Below are 16,310 nucleotides of genomic sequence, written 5' to 3'. Positions count from 1 at the left end.
AAGTTATTGAAAAATAATGGCATAATCTACCTTTTTAGTTTTTGCTGTTTTTTCTTTTTATTTTATTTTCTTCCCCATCTTACAACTTACCATTTTGAACTATCGTTAGTGTTTTAGTATTTCTTTGCTAAGATTTTATAGTGATTGTTCCAGGTTTGACAGAGTACTGGCATCATCAGTTTACCAATTTGATATGAAAATCTTACCTTGGTAATATTCCTTTAACCATACATATATAAAATATAATTGTCATATGCTTCCTGTACACACATCAGTTATAGTTTGTACATCAGTTATAGTAACTGTACATCACTTATAGTTTTTACTTCAACCAAACATATAATTACTTCAATTAAACATAACTGGGAAAATTCAAGAGTTAGAAAGCCTATTGTATTTACATACATTGTTGCTTATAGCCTTCTTTCCTCATGTTTCAAGATTTCTTTTTGTAACATTTCCTTTTATTGTTTCTCCTCATTACTTCCAGATAGGAGTGGCAGGCAAGGCACCCATGTGGTCTCCACTACCACCACAGTAGAAGGGGAGGATCATAATGGTTATGAAGGTGAAAGTCACAGCTCCCTATTTGGCATTTACTGCATTTGCTAGCATCAGCAGAGGTGATGTCATGGTATTTTCTGTGCTATTTGGTTTTAGTAGATGAGTTGTTGCCTAAAAATTTTCTGTCTTGCTAAGCTGCTCTTTTCCTGGTCCTTTTGCTAAAGATAACAGGATTTTGTTGACACTGTTTTTATTTTGTTGACACTGTTTTTATATACATCTATGGGCATTTCTGAAGTTTCTGGCTTCTGTAGATCAAATTGTAAGATATACAATGCCAAAGGGAAACCCAGAGAACTCACCACCATTTCATTCCTTAAGTCCCAAGATCATTTGCTGGCCTGCCTTCTCTCCATCTATTTTCCAGGGGTTTTAGTTATACTTAAGCAGGAGGAATAGGGAAAAGTACATCTACTATATAGCATGTTTCCAGAAATGGAAGTTCAGCCTCAGTGATTTTGATTCTGAAGAAAAATTGATGGGGAAAATTTTTGCCTGTAAGTTTTATGCTTCACAGTTTGACCTTCCCAGTCCCTGTTATCACAGTTGAGGCTAAGCTTCTCAAACAAAAAACTGGCAGACTGTGTGTGCACATGTGTGTATATGTATTGGAGATGGGGACAGCTTCAAACTTGTGTGTCTTGCATTACTAAAACACTATTTATTCCACAATTTTATGATGATTCAATTGAATCAATATTCAAAAATATCTCATTCCACTATCTTTCCTGCCCCATTCACCCTCCCCCTATACTCCTTCCCCTTTACCCAATCAGAGTTCCTTCATTTTTCCCATGCATCTCCCCTCCCCATCATGAATCAGCATGCATATATGGTGTGATGCTACATTGAAATGTAAAGTTGTGCTGCAATTGTGTACAATGTATCAAAATGCATTCTGCTGTCATATATACCTAATTAAAAAAAAATTTTTTTAAATTCAAAATATATTTTAAAAAAATCTTTAAAACCTTATCTTCATAACATAGCGGCTTTGATTTCTATAACATTCTTCCATATAAAAAAATACAAAATAAATATGAATCCCCTATGTAGTAAAACTTAATTTATGCGGTTCTACCAAAAAATTTATGTAGTCACTCATCATTTGTGTGAAAAAGTGATCACTGTAATATACATGAATGATGTATCATGCAGCCAAAAATGTACTCAGGTTGTATAGTACTCACAATTCATTCTGAAATCCACTGATTGGATGGTGGGGTGTGGGTTAGCACTGTGTTCAACTCATTTTATTATGAACAGTAATTTAAAATGTGAGTAATTTATATTTTAACATAGCTATTCCTATGTAATTATTTGACAGGTAATATAGATTAATATAAGCATAGTATCATTGTTCAGCTATTTACCTAGGATGAAAAACAAAGATTTTCATTTCCATATTTCTATCCATTTATTTTTATGATTGACCCCTAATTAAATAAGAATAGTATAGTAAATTCTTAGGAGTAATCATTTTACCAATTAAAATGCAAAAGTGGAATGTCTACATGAAAAACACCTATGATAAACCATGTACTATTTTGATGTTAGGCATGTATCAGGCATAAAAATATACTGTTACCCTATTTACATATTTTTTTAAGATCAAACAAAATCTCTTTAAGGCACATTACTAATATGTAAATTGCTGCCATTTCTATTGGTTTTTAGCATAATGATTGAAGGATTGATGCTATAATTTACATTGTAAATCAGAACCACACGATAAAAATCTATCAATCCTCTCTATATCTGAATATAAAATTGTTAAAATCCAACAATGCATCCTGAAAAAAAATGCCACTATCGCCAAGCTATAAACATTACAGGATCACTTTGAACTTCATTGTTTCTGTGCATATTTTTAATTACTAACTCTACATTCGAAGTCTTGTGCAATATCCCTGTTGTGTAGTTTCTATTGACATTTGTATAATTTTAGACCATTATCAGAATAGATAATATGAATAATTACAAATAACATATACTGAGCACTCATATAAACTAAGTTTAGGGAACTTTATTCATTTATTTACTGACATAGAGCTTCACTGAGGTAGTAATTCATGGATCCTCACTTCACTCTACCATACTGTTTGGCACTTAATTCATGTTATCTTACATAAATAAATAGTTAAGAATCTTCTGATACAAAGATGAATTCAGTTAGAATACTTCTAGTTTTAAGTTAATATATAAAATGAAAAATTCATACTAAGTGCAATATTCTCTTCCTTCTCAAGTTTTAATAATTTTAGAAAATATATTCTGTTTGAGTTTCACTGTCAAATATTCAGTATAGCTAGCTGTGGTTTAATCTATAGAAAACAAATATTCTCTCTATTGTAGTGGTTCCAAAAAAACATTTTTAAATTTGTTGACATTCATTGTTACTATCTTGTTGGCTTTTAAAACATTATAAAGAAAATGAACTGGGAATTTAGTAAATTGTTATATATTATAGCTGTTCTCTTTTTAATACCATATTAAATTTTTTTAAATTAGAATAATGATTCTCAGACTTTACATGCTAAATACATATTTCTGGGACCCACACTGAAGTTTCAACTCAGTAGGTCTGGTGTGAGAGATTAGAATTTGCCTTTATAACAACTTCTGAAGGGTAGTTAGGACATCCAGTGACCACATCTTTAGAACTCTTATATAAGGATTTTTTAACTAAAAATATACCCAATGTTTGAAGTGTAAGTATTCCATTTTTTCCTTTTCCCTTTTACAAAGTTTTATAGATATGTAGAACAATTGATGTGAATGACCTATAATAACTAATTCAGCTTCTCCATTTGCCCATAAATTAACTTTTTATGTTAAGTATAATGACATTTAAATATATAAGGTGGTAAATAAACATATTAATCACTGTCATTATTACTTTCATTATTATTTCTTTTTTTGGGGGGGGGGGGCACTGGGGATTAAACTCAGGCATTCTCAACCACTGAGCCACATCCCCAGCCTTATTTTGTATTTTTAGAGATAGGGTCTCACTGAGTTGCTTAGCACCTCGCCATTGCTGAGGCTGCTTTGAACTCACAATCTTCCTGCCTCAGCCTTCCGAGTGGTTGGGATTACAGGCATGTGCCACCATGCCCAACTCATTATTATTTCTTTATATCATTTTTGGAAAGAAAGCATTATAGAATAGTTATTATATATTTTAGTGTTTGAGTTTCACTATGTAGAAATGTAGAATGCACTATGTAGAAATGTATAAATGAACAATTAGCAATGCCCCCCATACATTTGAAATATTATTTAAACTTTTCATGTGGTAAATATGAAAATTTCAAGTAATTTGGTGAGGCAATCCAATACACTCGTAAATTTAAGCTCAATTTACTCATCCTATAACTATTTCAAGTAAAGACAATTTAAAAGTTTTGTGGTTGATGGCTGAATAATTTTACTATTTTCTTTATGATTTCATTGGGATAGACCCAATATTTCATGTTTTCTTAAAGTTCAGTCAACAACCATCTGATTATACTATCTACCAAAATGTAATCTCTGTAAAAGCTCTATTAGAAGAAATTATACTATTGAACTTATGATATAGTGACTTCCCCTATTTTGACATACAAAATCAATGGAGCAAATGTGCTGTAGTAAAAACAGAGAAATTTATTTTGTCATATATTTATTAAGAGTGGCCCCCACACTTTCATGAGTTTTACCCCTCTACGTGCTTCTCATTGTAGAAATCCAAAAAAGATTCCCTCATGTTTCCCCTTCACATGGGTCAGTTACCATTTTGAAATATGCCCAGAGCATAACAAAAGCCTACTCTCCAAGGAAAAAGATTTTACAGGGGTATAAATTTACCTGGCTCCAGCCTTCTAAACAGCAGTCTCAGGTACGTAGGTGTGGAGGTTACAGAAATACTAAGAAACACTTATGAAACTCACTAATCAGGAAACCTTCTAAAAGACTGCTTTAATCATAAGATTATAGAATACTTTCCATCCCTACCACTTTATTGCTACACCACCATATCAGCAATGCTTAATGTGATAGCAATGGATTATAGCTGAAAGAGCTGCCAGGCCGCCTCTATGAGGAGCTCATAATGAAGCCCTAGACAAAAGGAGGGACAAAAACAAGGACACTAAAAGAATTTGAAGGCTCTGGCACATACACCTATATCAAACATTAAACACAGCCTAAGTTGTAGCAAAATTAACATAAAACTAAACACTAAAGGCCTGTTTACCTAATTTCCTTTAATACCTGATCCAATACATCATAACAACTTCTCAACTAAGTTACAAATCAAGAAAATAGTCTGAATAGACAAAGCAAACATAAGAACCAGACTCAGATATTTTGCAAAGTTTGGAATTATGATGTAGAGAATTATGAATAATTATTAATAAAAACTGTGAATGAGATAATAATAGAAAAGTGATCATTTAAGAACAGATAAACAATCAAAAGGGAATGCTAGAAATCAAAAGCACTGTACAGAAATAAATAATGTTTTTTGATGGGCTTATCAGTAGACTGGACACTGTCAAGGACATTCCCCCAAAGGAAAAGCAAAGACAAAAAAAAAAAAAAAAAAAAGAATAGGAAGGGGAAATAAAACAGAACATCCAAAAACTGGAATATTTTAAAAGTGTGAGAAATGTGTATAATTGGAGTATCAGAAAGAAAAAAAGAATAAAGAAGTGTTTGAAGTAATTAATAGTCAAGAGTTTTCCAAAATTAATGACACATACAAAACCATGGATCCAAAAAAACTCAGGAAACACCAAGCAGGATAAATACCAAAACTGTCTTCACCTAAGAATATCATATTCAAACTACAAAGAAGCAAATGCAAAGAAAAAAATTAGATATAAGCCAAAAGAAAATATCTTACCTATAGCAGAACAAAATCATGCAAACAAAAACGAATAAAGTGAAATATTTAAAGCATTTAAGTACTAAAAGAACAAACTACCAATCTGGAGTTATACATCCAGCAAAAATTTTTTTTAAATGAAGGAAGATAAAAACTATCAGACAAAAACTGAGGGAACTCTCACATGTAGATCTGCTCCCTAAAGAAATGTTAAAAGATAATCCTCAGGGATAATTTCTGGTAGATCTGAAATTCACATCTAGTTAAGAAGAGTCAAGTCTTAGAGGAATGAAGAGATATAAACCAAGATCTTTTTTTTTTCTTCTTAGTTAATCTGAAAAATAGCAGTTTAAAGTAATAATACTACTAGGTAATAGTGGCCTATGATAATCACTATGAATAACAATACCATAAGAAATGAGAAATGGGAATTGGGCATACTCTTTTATTAAAATTTGCCCTTTCCTTCCCACCAGCTGTTAGCAGCGACCTCTTCCCATGAATTAGTAGTGGGCTAAAACCTTTAATATATTATGTCTTCAAAGATGAGTGACGCATCACTTTTCTCACATATATTTATAAAGAAGTAGAGAAGAGATGAGGTAAGGTAAGGGATAATGTTTTAGTCAGCTGACCAAAAGACACAACAAGAACGATAAGGAAGAGGGAAAGTTTATTTTGGCTCATGGTTTCAGAGGTTCAATGCATGGTCAGCCAACTCCATACCTTTGGCCAGAGCTGAGGCAGATCATAATGGCAGAAGGACATGGCTGAAGAAAGCTGCTCAGTCCAAGACAGCCAGGAAGCAGAGTGAATTCAGCTCAGAGATAGAATATAAACCCCAAAGAAATGCCCCCAGTGACCACCTTCTAGCCATACCGTGTTTGCCCACAAGTTACCACACAATCCATAAGTGAATCAATTCACCGATTAGTTTACAGATCTTATATCTAATCTTTTCACCTCTGAACATTCTTGCATTATATTACACATGAACTTCTGAGGGTTACCACATGTCAAAACCATAACAATAAGAATTTTTGTTTTATTTCTCCCTTTTGAGAAAGATACTTACAAGGATATATTTATAAAATAAGCATGATCAAGTTATTTTTATAAAAGAAAATAAAAATTTAAGAGAAATTGAATATTGACAAATGAAAAATATAAAAGCACTTAGAATCATATAATGTGTGTTTTCTGGGTATTGGGGTGCATGTACACAGTAAACTCTATAGTGATAGTGGATTAATCTATAAAATTGGTTTTGTTTTGCAATACTAGGGATCCAGCCCAGGGCCTCCCACATGCTAGGCAAGCATTCACAAAACCAAACCCCCATTCCTACAGATTTATATGATAAATTATTATTATTCAAAAAGTACTGAGCATCTTCTAAAGCTATAATCCTGGGAATGTTAACGAAAAATAACATGTATTCACTATTCTCAAAAAGTCTGCAGTATATATTTACAGAGGGATAACAAGAAAAAAAGATAGCCTGAGCCACTAGTAAAATTTTGCCAGAATAAAATGATTGACTTCACTAGTCAGTGGTTTCTTCTACAATATCTAGATGTCTAGAGTGGAATCTTTAAAGAACTAGGATTCCATATCCTACAAGACTTCCTTGATATTTGATACTTTTCATCTTTCCCTGAACAACTGAGCATGACACTTTTCCAGGAACTATAAATGTGGAAAAATATTAAGATTATTGCCATCAAAAACTTTATAAATTAGGAACTAAACATTTACATTTTTAAATATCTTCTTAATCAAATGTCAAATTAGTGGTAACAATATGTGCAACAGGAACTGAAAGAAAGAACATTGAAGGATTGAAATGTATAAAGAAGTAAACAAGAAATACAGTTGTAGAATTAGCTAAATCAAAATGATGCAAAATGCAAATTTATTAGGAGAATACAAAAAATAATTTATCAACAAAGAAAAAAATTTGTTCCAGTGTTTTAAATCTATAGCAGACATAAACATATATCTTTGTGTGGGTGTGTGTGTACACTTGTGCTGAGAGCCATAGCCAAGTAGGAAATATGAGAAATAATCCTCTTATACTTTTATATGTGTGTAGCAGGAGGGGAGTAGATATTTTTAAGACTACTAACAGAGCTACTGTTCTCCTTAATGAATACCTGCCATCAAGGGAAATTATTTTACCAAATCTTGTAACCTTGGTAAAACCTGCTTATTATTGGTAAAACCCAGTTATCTGACTGACTTGAGAGAAGTGAAATACTTAACTGCAGCCCCCACCAAACAGAAGTTTGGTGGGGGCTGCAGTAGGGACTGAATGGAGAAGTCTGTGACCCCATTATAGAATACTTACCCTCTCTCAAAACTTAACAGCAACATCAGTCAGTCTCCTGTAAAATAATAATCAAGGAGAGCTGGACTGTATCTCAATGGTGTAGTGCTTGCCTATCATGCAGAAGACCCTGGGGTTCAGTTGCCAGCACTCCAAAAAGAAAAAGAGAGGTAAACAAAGTTAAGGCCCTCTGTGATATTATTTATTTATTTATTTGCAGTGCTGGAGATCAAACCCAGGGCCTTACACATGCTAGGCAAGCATTCTAACACTGAGCTACACCCAGACCCCTTCAGGCCCTATTTAAAAAGGAATCCCAAAGCCTACAGAGGAGGCAAAAACAAGCATGAAACGCATTTTAGCCTCTGACATATAGCTACAACAACCAGTAAACACAGCCTAACTCATGGCCTAATGTAAAACTTCATACTAACAGCTTATTTATATTAGTTCCTTTTACATCAATCATGTCCAGCTTTCAACAAAAAATTATAAGGCATGCTAAAAGGCAAAAACAGAAAACCGGTCTGAACAAAGCAGAGAGTCTTTGGAATTTAAAGAGAGGAATTTAAAATAACTGTAATTAATATACTCTAATGGAAAAAATAAATGTTGGAAATAAAAACAGTATAATACAAATGAATGCCTGTGATGGGCTCACTAGTAGATTGGACATGGCCTAGGAAAGAATGAATTACCTTGAAGATACGTTAGTTGAAATTTCCCAAACTGAAAAGACATGAGAGAAAAATAATAAAAAATAATTTTAACCAGGCCTGGTAGCAACAAGGATCACTTAAGTAGAGGAGTTTGAAGCCAGCTTCACCAACATGAATTTATTAGTTTACAAAACAAAGTTTCAGTTTTATTTTAAAGAACATTCAGGTATAAATGAATTCATTAATTTACAAAACAAAGCTTCAGTTGTATTTTAATAAACATTCAAGTATAAAGTGCTATACTTATCCTCCCCACCTCCCATCTGTAATTAAGCCCCTCCTAGCTTGATTCTGCTTTAGTCAAGGAGACATCATGAACATTCAGTGGAACTTGCTTTCCTAGTATGTTGCCCTGAGACTGTATGTGAAGAAGTCCAGTCCAGTCTCCTTGAGGATGCAAGACCATAAAGAGAAAGGTCCACCCAATCATCAGCAGCTTAATGCAGCCACTTAAGTGAGCCCAGGCAATACCAGCAGATACTGCCCAGCTCTCCACAGAATCATGAGAAATAAAATGGTTAGAGTTGTAAGCCACTAAATTTGGGCTTAGTTTATTACACAGCAACAAATAATTATGAAAAGAATGTATTCTCTTGAGAGCCAAATATGAAAGAATTTACAAAGGTTAAAATCAGTTTTTAAAAATGGACAGTACAGACTTGAGTGGCTAGTAAAGGGAAAGAAATGTAGAGAAGCAGAAGGTAAGAATTCAGGAGTTAAAAATAATATGGTTACTGATATTCACAATTTAATCATGTCCTCTTTAAAGAAGGCACATGTGAAAGAAATTACTTTGCAAAAGAAAAAAATTATACAGTATTTTTGCATTTTATGTCTATTGATAGCTAGTAGTTGCCTCCAGGTCTCTCCAAGTTGAGTAGCATGTAACAGCTTCCTTAATCTAGTGAACATTTATTTTTAAAATTACATGTTTCAGTATAAATAACAACTTGCAATTTGAAACTTAAAAAAAAAAAAAAATCTCACCTTTGATTGGTAGTTACACATCTTTTTTCCCTGATTCAGAACTAAGCAGTTTTAGGTTGCTACTTTAAAAAGAAGACCTGTTACAGCAAAATGACCACTGGTTTGCCTCTCAGAGGTATAGATCTCCTCCATAGAAAATAAAGTACACTAAAGCATAAGGAAAGCTTTCCCATTAAGTTCATTTATAAGACATTGTCCACTTAAGAAGCCAGAGTTTTGTTTTGTTTTAATCAGAGAATGACAACTGAAACATAATTGCACATAACCTCAGAAAAGTTTACTCCCTAATGCAACTCAAAAGGAACACTGACCATTAAATTGGAACACCATAGGTAATAACACCTAATGCAATTTGGTTTTATGAGAGCTGTGAATATCTTTTATTGTTTCCCTTTGCATTTTTCACAAGCATTGGCAATGGCTTTTTACAATTCTTTCATTAGATGTGTATGTGTGCACTGGGTTGTAGAAAAGCAGTTATCAACTCAGGCTACTCAGTTCCTCAAAAAATTAAAGTTAGCATGGAACCCCCATTAATTACATTCCTAGGTGTATTCCCAAGAGGAATTAAAACATGTCTACTCAAAAACTTGCATATGAATGTTTACAGTAGCATTATTCATAATAGCCAAAAAGTAGAAACTAACCAAATGTCTACTAACTGATGGATGGATAAACCAAACGTATTCATACACTGCAATATCATTTAGCCATAAAAATATGAAACATGCTATAACACAGAGGAAGAAACCAGATACAAAAGGCCACATATATTTATGATTGCAGATTTATGAAAGATCTAGAATAGGTAGGTACATCCTTAGAGCTAGAAAGAAGAGATAAGTGGTTATCAGGGCTGGAAGAAGAAATGGGAAGTAATGCTAATGGACAGAATATTTTTTGTGAGATAGTAGAAATACTCTGGAATAAATGGTGACAGTTGTACAACCTCATATACATGACTGCATTTTATACTTTAATTGGTAGGTTTTGTGGCATGTGAATTATATATCAATTTAACAAAAAAGAAGAGACAAAAAAAAATTCACATTCTAAATGTATAATGTATAACTGGGAAGCAGGTTGACAAATACAGCTTGAAACAGAGTTTCAGGCTTCTTAGTTCATTCCAAAAATTTAATTAGAAAAAACTTCCATTAAAAACTGTCAATTGTGCCAGGAGTGGTGGCACATGCCTATCATCCCAGTGGCTTGGGAGGCTGAGGCAGGAGGATTGCCAGTTCAAAGCCAGCCTCAGCAAAAGCAAATACAAAATAGGGTTGGGGATGTGATTCAGTGGTCAAGTGCCTGTGAGTTCAATCTCCAGAAACCCCCCCCCCAAAAAAAAAACTTAATTTTTATACTGTTTTTCAGGAACTAACACTTACATAGTGCTTGACAGTTTATAAAGAACTTTTATATACATTAAAATTTATGTACTGCTATAATTGCCTCTCCAAATCCAGTAGGTGGTATTGTTATTCTAATTTTACAAATGAGGAAATAATATTTTTTCTGTTGTTTGAATCCTTATGAATCTCCAGGTAAAGGTTTGTGTATTTTTCATCTTTGTATAAAAGGCATTCAGTAAATGTTTAGGTGAACGAATACACAAATTAATTAAGGCTTAGGAAGGACAAGAGACCAAACAAAGCAGTGTCAGAATATATATCGTTGGCATTCAAATCCTATGTGTTTTCAATAATATATTAAAAGTCTCCTATGTTCTCTGCACGGTTATTCAGGTAAACTTGTATCATGTTATTGTATGTCTCAACAGCAGTCATTGATATGACATATTATAAGGCCTCAGGGGAAACTAAAGAGAAATAATTATACAAATTAGACTTGTTATTTATACCAAACCTTCAGTTTATACATCAGACATTTATTAAATGCTGTCATGTAACAGCCAATATGCTGTGCCCTAAGAAGAGAAGCATCTAGGCACCTCTTTTGATGGAGCTACTTTCAGTCTAGTAGAAAGTCTTACCATGTAGCTAAGTTCAGATATAATATAAAATATTCCAAAGGAAAAACAAAGTCAGTGGTTCCTTTATTCTTCATTTTAAGCCACACATCAACTATCAGAGCCAACCATTGTTATAAGAAGTTTTGCATAAAGTTTCTCAACTTCTAAAATCTATCAATTTAGCATTTAAGCATATATCACCACAGATTCCTCATATGTGTAGGATACTTTGGGACTTTTTTCTTCTGGAGCCACATTCTAGAGTCTTCAGAAGAGTGCTCCCTTTAACACTCATACACCACATACTTTTAAAAGGTTTGACCATTTTCTCTTCATGGATTATCCCTTTCTTTGAGGACAGCCTCCTCCTCCTTGTTCTTAAATTGATCACTAATTAGACTGTTTAAAACCCAGGAATATTTATATAGTGACATTAAATTAACACAGGTCTTAGATTTGTATTTTTATCACTAGTGATTAAGGTATTCCTCTACTCAATAGAATGCCTGATTTATGGAAGATGCTTAACTTCTATCTAATGAACAGAGTAATTAAACACAAACTTAGTGATTAGTGAGGATCCACTCACATTGGAAACTAGATTTACTCAGTCCAAGTTAAATGATGTACCTTAGTCACATAAGCCATAGAGACCATTTATTCTTTTTTTCCTATGTGGGTAACCATTCATTTAACTGAAATCTATTTTAAAACAGAAAAGATAATAAAAAGCTGATGATTTAGCAAAGTTTTTAAATATCAAGTAACTATGGCCTAGAAAGTTTACAAATTTTAAAATAAAATGCCTCTGTTTTTTTAGTACTGTCAAAATTGACTTCCTACCTTTATATCTATTTTGTCCCTTTTTTTTCTCCACAAATCTGAATTCTAGAGTCATGTATAATATTCATATAGGTAAATTTAGCCTGTTGACAACTAATATTTTTTTAGCAATTACTGTGTTTTACATATAAGAATTAGGAATATCTCCCTTTAGCTGGATAAACACTTATCAAAAAACTCCAAATGTTGAATGAGATGGACATCATTATCCTAAGTACATGTATGAAGACACAAATTGTGTGACTCTACTTTGTGTACAACCAAAGATATGAAACACTGTGCTCTATATGTGTTATATGAATTGTAATACATTCTGTTATACATAACAAATTTAAAAAAAATTAACTCCAAATGTTAAAAATCACCACACTTGTAACACATTTTTTTTTTTTTTGCTTTCTTTGACCACTGTTCTTGCTTAGTTGATAATCTTCTTAATTAAAAAAGTGAGCTGGCTGCTGTGGTGCACACCTGTAATCCCAGCCACTTGGGAGGCTGAAGCAGGAGGATCACAAGTTCAAAGCCAGCCTCAGCAATGGCAAGTCTAAGCAACTCAGTGAGACCCTGTCTCTAAATAAAATATAAAAAAGGGCTGGGGATGTGGCATAGTGGTCAAGAAATTTTCCTAGGATAACAATTGTGAAATTCTGTGCTATCCAGAATATGTAGGGCTCTGAGGTCTCAGGTCAGATCTTTTTGACAAGAAGTCACTAAAAATCACCTTCGATTTTTTTAATTGATTCCAGTAGAATTAAAGTATATATGTGCAGCATTTAACATATAGATTCATTTCCATAAGTTTAAAATTTGGAATGCTTTCTTAAAATTATTTTAAAATATCAGGAAAGAACTGTATTATCAGAATAGACAATAAATACCAATATATTTGCCAGACCTTTTTTTAAAATCTACTTTGATGTGCATATACAGTGAGCTTTATCACATTAAGTAATACAAAACTATTACTCCAGGTTTGCATTTATGAACAAGGTAACATGATAATTGTTATAGCTAAGATTTCTATACATCTTTCAGAAACTTATCCTGTTATCAATTAAAACAGAATATCAGCAAAGAAAATGTTTTAATTTTTAATTTCATCTTTTATCAAAAAAGCCTTGAACCCTTGGTTTTAATAGAATCCTAATTACTCTGAATAAGACTAGATTAAGAAACAAATATATCAGTATCTGGAACACAGTCTCTTTCTCCATCCCTTTATACCCTTCCCAGTCAGAAGAATCATAAATCAGTCCCTTTTAATAAAGAACATGCTAATGAAGAGAACTTTTGTCACTTACACTTGAAAAACTCAAGGCAGATATGACGGTACAACAAAAGCATGAAAATCACCAGCAGGCCATTAAAGAAGGAGTACAATTTGGGTAGGTCATATGAATGGAATCACAGTTGTAATGGGTTGCACCCCATGTATGTAAAATATGTCAAATACACCCTACTGTCATGTATATCTAAAAACAACAAATACAACAAAAAGGAGCACATGCCCATTAGTAACAGGAAACGCTATTAGCCAAATTATTTGTATGTTAGTCTTTGTATAGTGAAATATATGTAATAGTGAAATATATGTAATATTAAAGCTTGAATAATATTTTTCTTTCAAAGTCTTAGTTTCATATTCATTAACTTCTACCATTCATGTTATATATCCCACTTGCCATTCTCAAAATTTAAAAAATTCTCCTTACAGAAAACTATTATCCTCTTTCATTTTCTTATAGAAAAATGTAATTTAACATTCATACATATAAACCAAAATGTGTTATTTCTCTTAGCATCCCCCTCCCATATAAGCAGTGAGAATCTCTGTCAAATGTAACTCTTAATCATCTGAAATGAGCCAGAGGACCTGAGCCTATTCCAGGGTAGTTGGTGTAGAGTCCATATCTAGAACACTTGACTTTTTCATCATCTTTTCCAGCAGGAATATAATTGGGTTAAACTCTTAAAGGCAAATTGGTGCCTTTCCATGAAGATCCACAAGATTAATCACTTTATCCCAAAGAAGGATGGCTAAATAAGCCCAGGCTTTGGGTATAGAATGGGAATATCACAAAGCCTAAGACATGCTCAACAACCTCAAACACTACAAAAATTAAGTGTAGCTGATAGCCTAGAATTACAAAAATCAACAAATGTCATGCTAACTAGAATCCTCAACTGGGTATAGAATTTTATAGATTCCCAAATAACAGGATAGCACCCCATGCATATTATAGAGAAACAAATAGTAAAAGAAAGGAGCTAACATTGGGAAAAGTTATTTTATGTCATAAGAAGTCCTTTTTATAGTGCAGTAGACAAATATCACACTTCTTTTTCAACTGTAGACAAGATCTCAGGTGATGAAAAGGGTGTGGGATTTGGAATTAAGCTGCTGAAATTAAATCTTAGTTCTACCATTTAGTAGCTATATATATTTTTTTCAATCAAATTGCTTAACTCTCAATTTCCTGAATATAAAGAAGTAATAGTATTACCTTTGACACAATTATTGTTAAGAAACATTAAATACACGAGAAGCTGTGCCACAATTTTTGGCACACCTAAAGCTAATGCCTGTTAATTCCTTTATTATTGCTTACAGAATGTATTTTTTTAATTTTCATATTTTGTCATCTTTTGGTGTTCTTTGTCTCCATTTTAATCAATGGCAACATAGTTTGTTTGAGTATCAACTTGAGATTAACAGATACTTTTTCGAAAAGTTTTCTCTTCCAAATTTAAACAAAACATTGGTTATTTGCATGTGTCCTTTCATCTCGTTTTTATAGAGATGCTTAAGCTAGGTCAGTGCCAGAGTGAGTTACAAATAATGCGGTTAATATGAAAATTCCTTGTGGTTTAAAATCTTGCAAGGAAAAATAATTCAATGTTCTTTTGAACACGTTTGTTCACATAAAATAATGACTTTTTCTTTGGCTAATATATTTTTCCTGTATGTTTTTCCTACCTCTTAGGTCAGCATATGGGTATTATTAAGTTTTATTTTTGACAAATAGATGTCAGAGCTAAAGTTGTGATAGGGTGTCCTATCTAATATTCATAATTTGGGTTCAATAGCTTGCTTAAAAATAGAGTATAACAAAATTATTACAATGTACTTTTTCTCCTATATTGCCTGATTCTTTAATTCAAGATTATAAATTAAAACATAACCTGCTTTAGAATGACATTAACAGTCAAAACTGCATGTCAGTATAGTGTTCTCCAGGAAAATAAGAATGAATCAACCTTAAAAACTTATTTTTTAATTGCATAATGTATACTTGAACTATTCTGGAAAGTCAGACTATGTCACAGAAGTCACAGACAGAAGGACACAAGCATTTGAATCTGGTGGTTGGGAAGTCTGATACTGCAAATATTTTTTATGTATTCATTAAAAATTATTCAAAATTCTTATTTGTCATTGATGCTTTACCTCTAGGTAGACTATATATTTGTATTTATGCTGTACAAATTGATACAGTATTTTTCTGTTGTCAAATACCATATTTCAACTGGAAAACATTACAAGTCTCAGGTCTGACACATTTAGAGGATTAAGATTTTTTTTACATACACATTCTTTCAACAAATATGTATTGAGCAGCTAATATGTGCCAGGGCCAGGGATGGGCCTATTTTATTCTCTTAAAATATAGATGTGAATAGAGCAGACTAAATCTCAGCTCTCATGAAAATGAAATCCTTGTAGGGGAATACAAGCAATGAGTAAATTATGTAATATTATGTAATTGTGAGGAAGTGACAAGTAGTATGGGGCAGGGGAGCAAAGGGATAGGGGGAGACAGGGAAAGCTGAGTAAGAGGAATAGTGATTGTCACAGGAAGGTATTCACATCAATGTTATTTCATATTGGGCCTTTCTGAGAAAGTGTCATTTAAACAAAGATTTGAAAGAGGTGAAGGAGTTAGACAAGTAATTATCTTTGGAAGAACATTCCAGACAAAGGAGATAGCCAGGGCATGAACTCCTTAGCTGTAAGCATTCCTGGAA

General features: G+C 32.8%; 1 protein-coding gene across 2 annotated transcripts in view; it reads left to right on the top strand.

The window, feature by feature from the left end:
* Positions 1-16,310, top strand: part of Itfg1 (integrin alpha FG-GAP repeat containing 1) — a 254,097-nt gene that overhangs the window by 222,351 nt on the left and 15,436 nt on the right. The window contains exon 15 of one of the 2 annotated variants that reach the window (XM_046435181.2): positions 491-568. The exons of the other annotated variant lie outside the window; for it this stretch is intronic. Coding sequence (XP_046291137.1) covers positions 491-568 — 78 coding nt within the window. The remainder of the gene's footprint in view (positions 1-490; positions 569-16,310) is intronic. 2 annotated transcript variants of the gene reach the window in all.

The sequence above is a fragment of the Marmota monax genome, unplaced genomic scaffold (assembly GCF_021218885.2).
Source record: "Marmota monax isolate L192 unplaced genomic scaffold, Marmota_monax_Labrador192_F-V1.1 WCK01_AAM20220418_F8-fsc00024, whole genome shotgun sequence".
Classification (NCBI taxonomy): domain Eukaryota; kingdom Metazoa; phylum Chordata; class Mammalia; order Rodentia; family Sciuridae; genus Marmota; species Marmota monax.
The sequence above is the reverse complement of the archived record's forward strand: the minus strand, read 5'-3'. Positions and strand labels throughout refer to the sequence as shown.